General features: G+C 34.1%; 1 protein-coding gene across 4 annotated transcripts in view; it reads left to right on the forward strand.

Annotated features, from left to right (window-relative positions):
• Nucleotides 1–15,045, forward strand: part of LOC139973452 (uncharacterized) — a 64,822-nt gene that overhangs the window by 14,838 nt on the left and 34,939 nt on the right. For 2 of the 4 annotated variants that reach the window (XM_071980140.1, XM_071980139.1), the window contains exons 2-8: nucleotides 5,648–5,693; nucleotides 5,959–6,128; nucleotides 6,582–6,846; nucleotides 7,521–7,732; nucleotides 8,158–8,466; nucleotides 9,019–9,283; nucleotides 10,970–11,776. The exons of 1 other annotated variant lie outside the window; for it this stretch is intronic. In XM_071980140.1, coding sequence (XP_071836241.1) covers nucleotides 5,648–5,693; nucleotides 5,959–6,128; nucleotides 6,582–6,846; nucleotides 7,521–7,732; nucleotides 8,158–8,466; nucleotides 9,019–9,283; nucleotides 10,970–11,232 — 1,530 coding nt within the window. In that variant the 3' untranslated portion in view covers nucleotides 11,233–11,776. Of the gene's footprint in view, nucleotides 1–5,647; nucleotides 5,694–5,958; nucleotides 6,129–6,581; nucleotides 6,847–7,520; nucleotides 7,733–8,157; nucleotides 8,467–9,018; nucleotides 9,284–10,969; nucleotides 11,777–15,045 lie in introns of those variants that run through there. One more of the 4 variants, XM_071980142.1, reaches the window with a different exon arrangement.

Below are 15,045 nucleotides of genomic sequence, written 5' to 3' on the forward strand. Positions count from 1 at the left end.
TATATTCTTCTAACTTTTTTTTCCTTAATTCAAGCAGAAACTTGATCTTGTTATATTTCTAAAGAAAACTTGAAAGGTTTCGTACGTTCTAATTATCAAATAATATCCTACATTAACTGTTACGATAATTTACGTGTGAATATCATTCCCATTTGATTCATTTCTGACACAAAATTATTAAACTCTGAAATATATGACGAATATACCATGTATTTAAAAGACAAATCTCCAAAATGTTCGGTAAAAGTCAATTTAAAGTTAGATAAAACACTGCAGCACCTAAAATTAATATTATATGATATTTACTGCATGAACCTGTATCTACTAACTCAAACATTATCCAAAGTCTGCTAAAAATTATTTCTTTTAATAAATTAGATGTTAATACTGTAAGAATCTTTTAGAAGAATTTTTATGTAATGGTAATACTTAGCGAAACACAATTCTTTCTAAAAAATCGACTAATTAAGGAAACACATAAAATATAAAAAGTTGCAATGGTGTAAATCTTAAACGGAGGAAAACAAGTAAATTTAAATTAGAGAAACTCTTCGGAAATATATGGTCTTCTTACTATGTAAAAACTCTTTAAACATAAAAAAGTCAAGTAAAATACGATAACTGTTGAAGAGTCTTTTGGAAAAATGTTTCACACATATAATAACAATCCAGTTCAACAAAAATTATATTTTTCCCCCACTTTATATGTTATTAAGGAAGGCACGCAAAACTGTAACTGGGCGATGAATTTGTGAAAAAACTGTTGAAAGTCGGTAACCACTGCTATGTAACGTTCACTTGATAAAAGCGTCTTGATAATTGCTCTATTTTGATCAGTTGAAATCTCTGTATTTTGAATAATACACGGGATGCGTGGTAAAACTGTCATAAGTTAACAAACTATCACAAACAATCTTAATGTGTTCATACTTGAGGTAAACTTAACAGTTACTTGTTAAACTGCATATTTTCTCTTCAGGAAATCTGTTTGAAACTTATTCCCAGTAACATACCAATATATAACCTTCTATTTCTTCAAAATAAGATTTCTGAAAGCTTAAACGATATATCTTAAACATAGTATGATTAAAATATGATATAAACTTGAGATTAACCATCTATATTTATGAATATATTGATACTCAGAAATTGTAATATTTATATTTAAAAGAAGTCGCATTTGAGAAATGAACAGAAAGTAAAGTTTCAGCAACAAATACTGATTATATTATTAATTGTAAGTGTGTCAAAACTTCGAAAAACCTTTTCTTACATATTTAATTTTCAAATTTGGTCTCACGAAAGCTCATATGTAACGCCCATCTATTAACTCTAGTTTTAGAAAGGAGGGATGAAATGAATATGTTAAATAAAGGTCAAGTGTATTTGGATAAGTCGTTAAATATTGTATGAATAATCAATACCAATTTACACGCAAGAAGTAAATGTGTAAAAAATTGCATCATCACCATTCTTTTAGTTGTATACTTTTAAATCAGCTAAACCTGTTCGGACTTTGTAAGAGTCTGAAAGTAAAAAGAAAATCTAAACGAAAGATTTAAATATTAAGATATTGGAAAAAGTTAAGGTCATCTTACATGATATAGAACTAAAATTAGAAATATCGTGATTAATTTATTAGATATGTATTACATATGTATTTTTGTTACGGTCATTTGCTCTTGCAAGTATGATTTTTCTTAATCTTGAGCAGTCTTCACTCCAATTATAGTCACTTTCATTCTCTATTTCGAATGATTAAAATATCACTAGCGTTGTAAAGTTTAACACGCACCCTTACTCGTTAATTTAGATCATTGTAATATCATATCGTAACAATTTTATAGAGTAATGCTTATCACAACTGATTTTTTTCTTTTAGTTTCTGTGATAATAATACAAACTTTTATCTTGAATAATAAATGTATAAATATAATTAAATATAATTAACTATATATATATACTGTATAATTCTTGCACTATACTATATTTGTGTCAAAGAATTCTTTTGTGACCATTCGCGTTTCAGAAGCAACTTACACTAATGCTATTTAACAAATGTGATATATTAACAATCGATAACCTTGCAAAACATTATCATTTACATACTTTAGTCCCATAATTTCTTTGCCAAAATTTTGCTTCAGATTCAAAGAATGGCATAAAATCTGCAACTGTTTATCTTTAATAGGCATTTTTAACGTAGACGTTAATTTATTAAAAAAGAAACAGACAAACAGTGAATAATACTTTGTAGTAAATAAAACTAAACCATATGCTTTAAAAACAAGACTTTCATCTCTTATGCCGTCGCTCTTTATCAATTTACATACTCTGTCTCATTCGGTTATCTCAATGTAGAAGTAGAACCATATACTCAATTTTGGGGGCATTGGAAATCTTTAAGATATTGAATTTGAGCGGATCAGTACTTTTCAATTGACATTTAAAGTTATGCTTCGTCTTTCGGTAGTCTTTCGTTTATTCAATTCACTTCTCGGGTGACTTGATCTTGTCAATTGCTATAAAATAACGTGAACCACAATCTAAACTTAAAGATATGTCATTTGTAGGTAAAAAGAAAACGGCTAAACAGCTTTCAAACTATCAAAGCTTAGACGATCTCATTGTAGTTAACATGAAAGCACATTTAAATCTTTTTAATTTGTTTACCTCTTTATTTGCGTAAAATGAATTTGAGAAAATGATATTATCTTTCAAGTCCTTGGAGTCGTATTTTGGCACACGGCTCTTCTAAAATGAAGGGCTTCACAATTCTTCGCTTCTGCAACAATTTTGACAATATATTTAGAGCAATTTGAGATCAAATCAAGCAAACTGTAACTGAGCGGGACTTTGTATCACGCCATTTCTGAAAGATCAATTCTGGACAAATTTTAGTCCCACTTAACATTGAAACCAGCACAGCATCAATAAAGTTGTGTGCAAACAGATATTTCCTCTGGGATCAAAAGGTTTTCTCTGTATCGAGACACTGACATGATCAACCATCACCTTGTAACTTCTATAATTAACGTTATTTAAACATTTCAAACTATAAATTATTCAAAAAGTAACGTTTCACATCTCATCTATGAACTTAGCTAACTGTTGATGCAACCGTGTCGATACGCTTCTTTTATTTAATTACTTTACTCAATTTAACAACTCCGTAATATAATAATAAATTATGTCTGTACAATCAGAGAAGTGATACTCGCATGGCAGATGTTTTGCCACTTTCTGCCAATACTAAAAAATATTCGTCAAACCCTAGCTTGATATCTCTTTAATCTTAATATATATACCTTGTGAAGATAAATATCTCAGTTTGCGCATTTCATTACTCTATAAAATAAAATAACACCTGTGTTTAACACAGGTGGTATTTAATGTAACCGTGCATATAAGTATTTTTTAATTCTTTTCTATTAAAATTATGCTTTGTTTTCCTCTCTTGAAATATTCAACACTTGTAATGTTTGCTGAGCTGCAGATGTAAGGTCTTTATTTGCAAATTTCCCCTATAGCGATGAAGAAATGAACATATATTAAGGGGATTCATATGCTTCGTGTGAACAACAAAACTTGGCCCTATTTTGAAATTAAGTTTCAAAAGTACCGTATGAGTATTGTGTTTCTATTTCCTTGCAATACTGCAACCAATTGACACCAGAATTGAAAACTGCACTCTTATCCCTAAACTTCGAGTACTGTCGGTCAAGTTACGTTTTTTATTTTGGTGGGGCAGTTATAAGGCGTACTCAAACCTCATCCTCACCCCCAGTCCTTTATCTTATATATCTTGTTACTGCACTGAATCTCATTTAAAAGAGGATGGTACAAGATACAATATTAATTCAACCTTAATTAAACCCTACGGCAGGATCTATAAATCATTTTAGATTTGTTGGTATACTAGTATCTCCATTGTATGCCATGTCAAGCTCTTTCTAAAGTTTAAACATCATTCAGATTTTTGGTTTTGCTCCAAAACCCAAATGTAACATATCCAGCCAAGGAAAACGTTTTTTATTTTGGTGGGGCAGTTATAAGGCGTACTCAAACCTCATCCTCACCCCCAGTCCTTTATCTTATATATCTTGTTACTGCACTGAATCTCATTTAAAAGAGGATGGTACAAGATACAATATTAATTCAACCTTAATTAAACCCTACGGCAGGATCTATAAATCATTTTAGATTTGTTGGTATACTAGTATCTCCATTGTATGCCATGTCAAGCTCTTTCTAAAGTTTAAACATCATTCAGATTTTTGGTTTTGCTCCAAAACCCAAATGTAACATATCCAGCCAAGGAAAACAATAACAATAATTCTTGTAAACAAAGCAAATACAATGAAACCTTTCCAAAGCTTTATTTACACTGTAGCAAGCAACTATTTTCATAATTTATCTCGAATCCCCAAAATCGATATTCCTGGTGAGTTATGTTGTTGTTATCGTTGCCAAACAGGAAAGGTTATTTCAATATCAAGACTTTTTGGTTTCTTATTTTTATAATCCTTGAAATTAAATTACGCGGAACCCAAATCAGATTGTTTTTATTACCTCTAATATCGAGGACAATGTAGGTCAAAGTTCCCTTCTTGAAGAATTCTTTGTTCCAAACGCAATATGCTGTACGTTTTATTGTCAACTGAAATTTGAAACGGCTTTGGAATTTTTAAAGGAAGTTTGAATACTTGTACATTAAATGCTAGATAAACGTTTGTCATCTCGAATGCTTTGCCTCTATCCACCCTGGGGTCATGTAGAGCTTTCAGTTGATTAGAATATGAATATTCATGGTATTATAATAATTTACGCTTTCTTTAAGATTGTCAACACAGAAGTTGATTGATGAAACAGCCTACTCAATAAACGTGTTTAGCTCGTTTTTGCTTTTAGGCAACTACATATCTCAGAGTGGAGATATAACTACTTTTTAATATAACAGTAAAACGCTTGTTGAAATTTTTATCGTAAACATTATTGGGGGTTGAGGGTGGATCTGTTAAGAATTTTGATTTTCATGCCCAAGCTCTATCTTTGACTTTTCTTAGTAAGTAGGACCATAATTTGAATTTCTAACATATTTAACGTAATTCTAATGATCTTCAATGGCGTGTTTCAGTTGCTATTTTCAGAAATTTAACTATTGCTTTCCGCCAATTGAACAAGTTCCAATGATCTGATTGTAAATGATATATGGCACTTTGTCGCTATATCATACCCAAATTGAGTTCATAGCTGGTAGAAGTTTGTGTACCGCAAATCTAGCATTGGATAGGTAAGTGTAGTCTGCACTAGCAACGTCCATAATAATCTTCATTATGTTCGTTTCCCTACCCTACTTAACTCCTTAAAACTTGGGCGACAGGTAACATATGTAGCCACATGACGTGACTAGATGGTGACGGTGGTTGGTCATCACTTTACTCCCTATCACAACTCTTACCCACCTCTCTGTAGTTCAAACAACGTTTTAAAGTAAGGAGCACTGTGATTCCATCCGTTTGTATTAAATTTCACGTTTATGACTGAAAAGACATTATTACGATGTTATCACAAGTAGCCGTTTTCTAGTTAGACATAATCTCCGGTGACAGTCTAATCCTTTCTTCTTTTCTTTTTAATTTGACAGAATGCTCTACAGGCAACTAATGATGTTACCGGAGAAAATGGATTAGGTTAGTAACTTTCGTGGTTCCAAATGTAGTTTTCTTAAACCTCCAGTTTCATAAATTTGTGTTTTCTTAACCCTAAGATGACTGCATGAGTTACAAGCCAGAAAAAATCCTACATTAGAACAAAAAGGCCAAATTGTAATATTGTGGAGAATCTACACATTCGTATAAACAAACTAGCTGATGTAGTTGAAGTACGAGTTATGTGCACATGCAAGTTGCTTAAATCACAAAAGGTTAAATGCATTTACTTTCTTGGACATACTAGGTTCGTCGTTTTTCTTCTACCAACAATCGAATTACCCGAGAGATTGCAGAGAAGTCCAGGAGCAATGTTCATCTCATAACTCTACTGGTGTCTTCATGATAAAACCAGATGGGTATCTAGAGCCTTTTGAGGTTTACTGTGATGACACAGACAGTTCCGGTGGATGGACGGTAGGTTTTTATTTTCATATTTCTTTTTGGTGAATGTGGATGTCGGTAGATGTTTCAATCACAAATTCATCTTTAATATTTCATAAACACTCTTTAAATTTGTTCATGTAATTAATTCATCAGGATTAAATTGATGACAATCGTTATACATATATAAATTATTTCCATTTCCTTTTATTTGCGCTCCTTTAGAAGGACAACTTTGCATCCCGGACGGGTCGCGTATGTACCTCCATCCCCTACTCTCACGCTTTCCCCTATTATATCCCCTACCCCCCTTTTCCCGGGTGAATCCTTCGGGTAATACGACGATATACAGATGTGTATTGCCACACATAATGCGCAATGTGCCTATCCTGATATTAAGCATTAGACTATTTCTTCTCAAAACATATTTCACATTTATGACAATGCTAGTAGAAGTCACTTTCTAAAACGGTTGATCCGTAATAGGTAATACAACGTCGCATTGACGGTTCCATCGACTTCAGCCGTGACTGGGACAGCTACAAGTCTGGCTTCGGCTTTTTATCTCAGGAATTCTGGCTCGGCAATGAGAAGCTTTCTTACTTGACCAGTCAGAAGAAGTATCAATTGGTGATTGAGATGACGTCATCAAATGGTTCATTAATCCAGGTTTCTTACGATAACTTCCGCATTAGTGATGAGTTCAGCAACTACAAATTTGTCAGCCTCGGACAGTACTCTGGAATAACAGGTAGGTGATGTAATATTAATACTCTTTTTTTACTTTTTTCTTTTTTTAAGTCAAAAAAGTAATATTAATACTTCTTATTGTCTAAGTTTTACACGAGCTTCTCTCGTTCTTAATATCCACTCAAATATACTTTTATTTCTCTCATATATAGTTGGTTTATATCATTTGGTATATTTCATTATAAATCACTGGTAAGTTCTTCATTATTTCTTCCTTGTTAATCAATCATTAACGTGAGTTCTTCTTATCCCTCTCTTTTCAAATGCCCTCTAGTTCACCACATATATCAAATTGCGTATTTGATGACAATTTATAATTCATTTATCCCCATTATTTGCATTCATCTTGAAAATAAAGAATATCACTACTATTCAATAGAGAAAGAAATTTGATTCAAAAATTTCATTTGTTTGAGTTACAACTAAGATAATTCAGTGTCGTAAAAAAAACATATTCTAATTGATTAAGAACTTCTTTGCGAACAGACATATGATATAAACATCAATCTAGAGAATTTTATTCCGTCCGACAAACTCTTCTCTTTTCTTTAAGAGGTGCGTAACGATACTTTTTTAATGTAGGTGTAATAGAATGTTGGGTACAAAGTTGACCACATCATTAATTTGTTTCAATTGATGTTATTTTTAAACCTACCGACATGTTTATTCCTGCAGACGTTATAACCTTTTGCCCCTACAACATGGTCTATAGAAACTGCAGTAACTCCTGTCAGCGGACTTGTGGTGCTCCAGAAATGTGTCAGGATGGGGTCTGTAATGAAGCCGAAGCCTGTGTTTGTTCCGATGGATACTTCATGAAAGGATCAGACTGTGTACCTCAAGAACAGTGTGGATGTTACGAATCAGAGACACAAACAGTTATTCCAGTCAGTTGTTTTTCATTTAAAAATAACGAATAATATCAACCATTTCAATTGTCTAACATTTGGGTATTCACATCTGTCAAAGACTGTCCACTGTGTCAGTTTTCCAATAACTATTCTACGAATAACAGTATAAGCCAAGGTCTTTCGTACTACAAATCACTGTTGATACTACCTAAAGTATGTGATTGTTGCAATATTTTAAATGTTCGTAAGTACAATTATACTCCAATATATACATTAATTTGGAGTTCATTTAACTATACCGTTATAGGATTAACTGTCAAATTCTAGTTTACTCCGCGTAGAGAATTGAGTGCTTACCATGAAATTATAACACAGAACATTATATACCATGGATAATAATAAACACATCATAAGTGTTAATGTAAACTGTACAAATAAACGTAAAAAATAATTGTTTACAGGAAGGTGGCTCATACGTGAACCCTGGATGTACTAGAAAAGGTGTTTGTACCAACGGACAGATCACGTGGGATGAAGCATATGCATGCAGTCCTAACGCAGTTTGTGACGTCAGAGACAACATAAGACAATGCTATTGTACTGGTGGCTACAGAGGAGATGGTGAGACATGCACGAGACCACCTAAAGATTGTCAGGAAATCTACGATGATGGATCCAGGGACAGCGGTATATACAGAATCAAACCAACCGGTTGGACTAGCGAGGCTTTTGAGGTTTACTGCAACATGACTGACGGAGGAGGATGGACGGTAAGTAATTGTGATCTCAGGTAGTTTCCAGCTCTACATTTCAGCCCTACATGTGCTGGTTCGCGCCACAACTAGTTGCATTTCACTAATCTTTATTACAATATTCATTCACTAGAGTATACCATACACCGCAAATAGGTCCACTGACTGTAAATACACTGTACTGCAGTACATAAAATTGATCAACACAGCACTGCATTGCAATAAGTCGTCAGTCTCCTCCTTCGCGTTGATTGTCAGACAAATCGAACGAGAAAGGCATGTGTTAACCCTTCCTAAAAACAAAATAACATTTTTTTTACAAACCAAATATAAACCTGATCTCAATGCTAAATAAATATTAAAGTTTGCTGTTTGTCAGTCAATGTAAGAATTTATGATTTGGTGTGTTGGTGTCTGTCTTCCTATGATTGCCAGATATTTAATTTTTGAATTAATTCAAACACGTTTAAATCAAGCGCATTTGGGTTGATTGAACTTACGGGAATATTTTAATTACTTTCTTCATCTTGTTTAATCTTATATCTATTTACTCACTTCCTCGCAACTCAGGTGTTCCAACGTCGTGTGAATGGCACTGAGGAATTCTACCTCGGATGGAGCAGTTATAAAGAAGGTTTTGGAGATTTAAGCCACGAGTTTTGGCTTGGAAATGATAAGCTTTCTAGCTTAACCAACCAAAAGAGATATCAAATCAGGATTGATCTGGTGAATGTAAACGGCGCTCCATACTACGCCAAGTTTGACAACTTCCGGATCAATGACGAAAGCGATAAATATCGATTATCACAACTTGGAACTTACAGTGGAACAGCTGGTTTGTTGCAATGTCTTTATTTGTTTTGTACAATACATGGATTAGCCTTCATAAAGTCTTTGAATTGGGAATATTTTAAATCACACTTCCAATTCTCTGAACATTAAGAGATACAAATTATCAAGGAAGGTTGAAAGCGTGAAACTTCGATCACTCTTCACCGATCATTGTCAAGTGCAGTTTGCATGACTGCCGTTAAATGTAAGCTAATCAAAATGCGTTGCTCTCTGTGTCTTGTATAATTACATATGTAGTTGATAAAGTACGCATTTACCGTTTCTTGACACTGTTAGTTCCATTACGTTCCTCTACTCCGGTGAGATCAAATGTATACAAAATATGCTTTGCTCATCACTTCCAGGATTTTTACAGCTATGGGAACTACTCTTTATTGACATTTACATTTGTTTTGCCATATGATCTAATACATGATGTGTTATTTTCTGCCATAAATAAGTTGAATGAGAGATATCGTAAAAATGGAAGAGAATGAAATATTTTTCAACAATGAATATCTCGCTTCATTTAAATGCAACATTTTTCAGAGCATTTTTCTTTTTCTGAATTAATTAACACTGTGTTACTATGATCATATAGTACTTCAGTCTCCGTTTACGTTTATAAAATGTATACATAATGATTGATAGATTTTTGAGCATAAACAAATCATTTAAAAATTCGTCTGATAAAAACCATGCAGGAATATTAGTATTCTCAAACCTCGCCCACTTTACTGCCAGATCTCACAAGAACCATTTCTGTCCACAAACACACAAACAAATACACACGCATCTGTACCACTTGCTAAAACATTCTAACTTTATATTCTCTATTTCCTACTACCTTTTTTATCAATTCATTTAGCAGTTGCAAAATATTGTTATATGAGCGAAACTGAAACACATGACTTTGTGAAGAGGAGACGCGCAATAAATGACTTAAGCATACTAAAACTACTAAAGTTTGAAATTAATGATGTGATTCCGTAAAGACATTGCATTCATCCTGGTTGTAACATATATTTCATTGTTTTTGTCTTGATGAAACTGTACATCAAGTTTGAAAATCAATTAAACGAAAAGTTTTGCCAGAACGAAATTCCAACCATTGAGTTTATCTTCTTGCGATCACTGGCTATATTTGCTATTTTCAGTTTGCTCATAGTTTCTCTTTGTTGATTTACTTGATATAAACAATTCATTCAGGAAATGGGAAGAATTACACAGCAAAAAAACAAAACAAAAAGACAACACTTGAAAACAATGCACAGTGGTTAATCAACTCTATTTAAATAAACTTAACTATACAAGTTGAAAAGATGTTAATGAAATGAGACGCCGAATCTAACCATTCACAAAATAAGAAAAACATTCATCTTTATATTAAAGGGGGAACAATGACAAGTTATACAGGAATATGTGTTATAACGTTCTTTGCAGAGTTCACTACATTTGAGAGCTTAGCGCACAAAGCGAAATTCAGAATCTGACAAAACCAAAATCTGAAATACAGACAAACAATATAAATGACATATAAGAGTAACCACGTTTATCTACATTGAATGGATAAGAAATCATATTCGTTAGTTCAACATCTTTCGTTAATGCTGCAGTTCTCTTTATGTACTATCGACGTTTATTTAGTTTAGCCAAATGACTAACTCCTGTTATTTGTTTTCCTTTACAGACTCTCGCAGCAACCCTGATGGTTATGCTCTTCGTTACCATCTCAACTACCAGTTCACTACCAAAGATAGTGACAACGATGCTTATAGTAATAACTGTGCCGTTACTCATCATGGTGCCTGGTGGTACAATAATTGCGATTATTCCGATCTCAATTCAAACTACCATGCTGATCAAGGTAGTGATTACAGCGTCGAATGGTATTATTTACCTGGCAGTTATTACAACATCAAATTTTCCGAAATGAAGATTCGTCCATTTTAAACCAAGAATACGAACATTTCATTGAAATTTCTAATTTAAGACTTACAACTATACTACGTTCATTGTAACGGTTGGAGCTAGATTCGGAAAATTGAAGCGTTATTATTACATAACTGGAATATGAATAGTGAATTCACGTGACCAAAGGTTAACTATATCACGTAACATTAAGAAATGGAGGGACTGAGATATATAATGCAACCGGCTCAGTAACCAAATAGGCTACATTGGACCGTGAAACAGGAGTGCATTTTGGGGTATTTTGCGGCCCTCGTTATCCAGCGGTGCTCCGATTCCGAACCGGTAAAACGGCAGGCCAATCCGACTCTACGTTATAGTACAAAAACTACTCCCAGACTCCTGAATTAATTGATGCCGTTGTAATATTAACACAAAACACAAGTAATCGACAGGCGTCTCATGCATTCTTTTTAATGTTGTTAATGTTCACTAGTTTAAAAGAGATTGACTTGGAATTGTTTTCACAAAGTTGATCGTGAATTAGTATCATCGACCAAATAAAATATTTACTCATGTTCCACTATCTGTGTTTTCTTTAGTTTTTTTTTTAAACTGTATGATGAATTAATTTAAGTAACTTAAATTTAAAACACAGTTATCAAAGTCCTGCTTAGCTTCTTATATCCACCCACCCTCCATCCCCTCCACTCATAAATACCCGGTCGAGGCCAACACTCGCCAACTTGATAAAATACTGGGCTAATTTTCAAAATGCAACGTTTTACATATATTTGTAAATGTTTTCTGGTGTTCTGACTTTCAAATTATGCCAGTCACTGAGACGTGTTCAACTAAAATGGTTACAGAGTCCTTTGAAGTCAGCAGTAAAATATTCGATGAAGCCGAAGAAGAGTAATAAGAATTCCTCTCTCTCTTGAATATTTGAGGGCGAAATGATATAATAAAAGTAAATTTATTGAACAAAATACTGACAATATTATTATTGGTCTCATTGGGTATCTGTGAAAGCATAGAAAGTTGGATCCAAGAATAGTTTCTTCAAAGAAAGAATCAGGACTTACCTCAGCTTTACCAATCAGGCCACGAATCATTAACAATAGTTATTACAGTATGTACTGAAACTGCAAAATTACATTTTAAAATTACTTCATTTGTACTTTATTTAACGTTCCTTTGCATACGAATGTAGCGCAATTGGTTTCGTGTAAGCATTTTAAGAAAAAAATACTAAACGTGACTGAATATTCTTACCTAACGGATAACCTCTATTTACCAGTCCCCTTACGCTGGCTTTCCGCCACCACAACAACATTTAACACGCCAACTACACATGTGCGTGTATCATATTACTAATAGTGTCTGTTTGTACAACGCTCTAGTGTGTAAAGCAGGCCTACCGATATCGACCTAGGCAAAGTTGCAAGGAAGATGAACAATTCATAACTGGCATTCGTTTGGAGCTGATCTCCTTTATCTGAATCTAACCCCTAGAAACCTATATATGATCAAAATTAAGATAAATATATATAAAATACTCTAATTCTTAAGGGTAAGTGGCCGGGGGAAAGGCATAAGGGATCCTTACCACCATTATATCTGACTCTTTTTATTCAGACGGTTTTCATTAAATAATTTCAGTTTTTGTTGGTATAGCAGTTCCCTCTTTTTATTCCCCTGTTAGGTTGTTCAAGTAATAGGACATAGCTCCCGTCTTGCAATTATCTTTTAGCCCTACTATTCTCCAACAGTACTCCTGTTCATTTCTTCACATACACCAATCTTTGATGCCGACTGTGATATGTGTCGCAGTTTTGTAAGTTACTGGTAAGTGATTCAAGCTTTGTTATAGGAATCTGGAACTAAGCGGATGGAGGAGACCAGTATTGTTACCTGGATTTGGTTGGAATATAAATACTCATATGGCTCTACGTAAGAATATTTCCCCTCCCTTTTAACACTTTACTTCAATACTAGCCTTATAAACCTTAAATCTCTCTGTGCGAGGAGGCACACAAGTCCCGGACATCATTCCTCCACTGGGTTCGGTTTGCAGCTGCGTGGCGTACTGAGTTCCATGTGTTCCAGCCTGCGCAGTTTCGCTCCACCTCCACCATTCGTCGCCACGTGGTTTTCGGGCGGCCTCTTTTCCTTCTTCCTTCAGGTTTCCATCTGAGGGCCACAGCACAGTCGTCGTTTTTGTCTTTCCTCAGCATATGGCCGATCCATTTATATCTCCGTCTCCTCACCTTCTCGCTGATCCTCTCTGCCCCTGCCATCTCCAGAACTGTCTTATTTGAGACGTGCTGTTGCCATCTGATCTTGTAAATCCTCCTTAGACATTTGGTCTGGAAGATGTCAAGTTCCTTTCGTCAGTTTCCAGGTCTCGCATCCGTAAAGTAGGACTGACAAGACAAGGCTCATGAAAAGGGAGGCTTTTGTTTTTCTGCTGATGTCGCTGGTTTCAATACTAGCCCCAACCCCGAACCCTTTAAGCATTAACACTTTATATTCTTACCCTAAATATACCCCTTACCCTATTTCTGATCCACCTGTTCGAAATATTTAATCAACATATATATGTAAGATTCTAACATTGAAATGGTAGTTGATTTACTAGTTAACTGCTGTTCTTTGCTAGATGAGCGTTTCATGTCAACACTGGCAGATCTATGGAAGCGTAGAAGGGACATGTCAAGTGCCGTTTTGATGAGATGCAGCAATTTGTCAAAATGTCAATAATCTAAAAATTGACCAATACCACCTCATCAAAATTACAAACATCTTAAAGTTGACAATTTCGCGTGATTAACTCGTCAAAATGGCAAAAATATGAAAAATCTAAGTTTGACTGCATAGTTCCAATTAATTCAATCGTAAAAAATCTGAAAATCTACGTTTTGTCGAGATTTATTAACTCTCAATAGCGAAGAATATGTAAAATTTGACGTTTTGATGACATTATACCAGATATTTGTTATTTTTCCGGATTTGGAAGAGTGCAAGTGCAATGGTAAATTTCAGGCTTTATTTATTTTGACGCGTTGCTGTATATCGCCCAAACGTCAATACTCATTTATTTGACGCACCTAAACAAAACACCATTTAAAAAAAAATCTGATATTGACGAGTTTGTATGATGTCGTCAAAACGTCAATTTTCAAATTTTTGACATTTTCACGATTTAGTATACGTCATCATAGCGTCAATGTGCAAATTTTTTGTCATATTGACGAGTTGTGGCATCTGATGAAAAACGTCAATTTATATGTCCATTCTACGCTTCCTTACAGATCAGTGTCAGGCAAGAAAGCCAAAAACCAAAAGCGATTAGGGATTTTTTTAAGCCATTATTAAGCTATTGCAGTCTATTATCTTTCAATGTGAGCATGGCGATGGCCAATATTGGTAATAATTTTCTACCAAATGGCAACGACATCACAAGACCTTTAACATTTACACATAAAAAGAAGAAAAAAGAGCTTTTGTTTGCTCTTTTTTTATTTTATTGATATATTGTCATATCGGACTGGCAAACCATTCAACAATTTCCTCGTTGCATGACAAAGTTACATCGTTGATTAAATGCGGCCTTTGTAGTCTTGCAGATGGTTTTCTTAGGTAGCGCTCACCATTTACCGAATTACTGACACGTAGGTCATTCATAGCACCATTGTTTTCCGGCCACGAACCTTGTAAATTACTAGTTACAAGATTGGGTCATTTAGTCAAAACCTCTTATTAAAGCAGAAAAACGTAATTATCCAAGAGATGATGTAAATGACAGTATAAATATCTAATCCTTATAGTTTGTCTAGTTACATTAGGTTCTTT

This window comes from Apostichopus japonicus, chromosome 9 (genome assembly GCF_037975245.1).
Source record: "Apostichopus japonicus isolate 1M-3 chromosome 9, ASM3797524v1, whole genome shotgun sequence".
In the NCBI taxonomy this organism is placed as follows: domain Eukaryota; kingdom Metazoa; phylum Echinodermata; class Holothuroidea; order Aspidochirotida; family Stichopodidae; genus Apostichopus; species Apostichopus japonicus.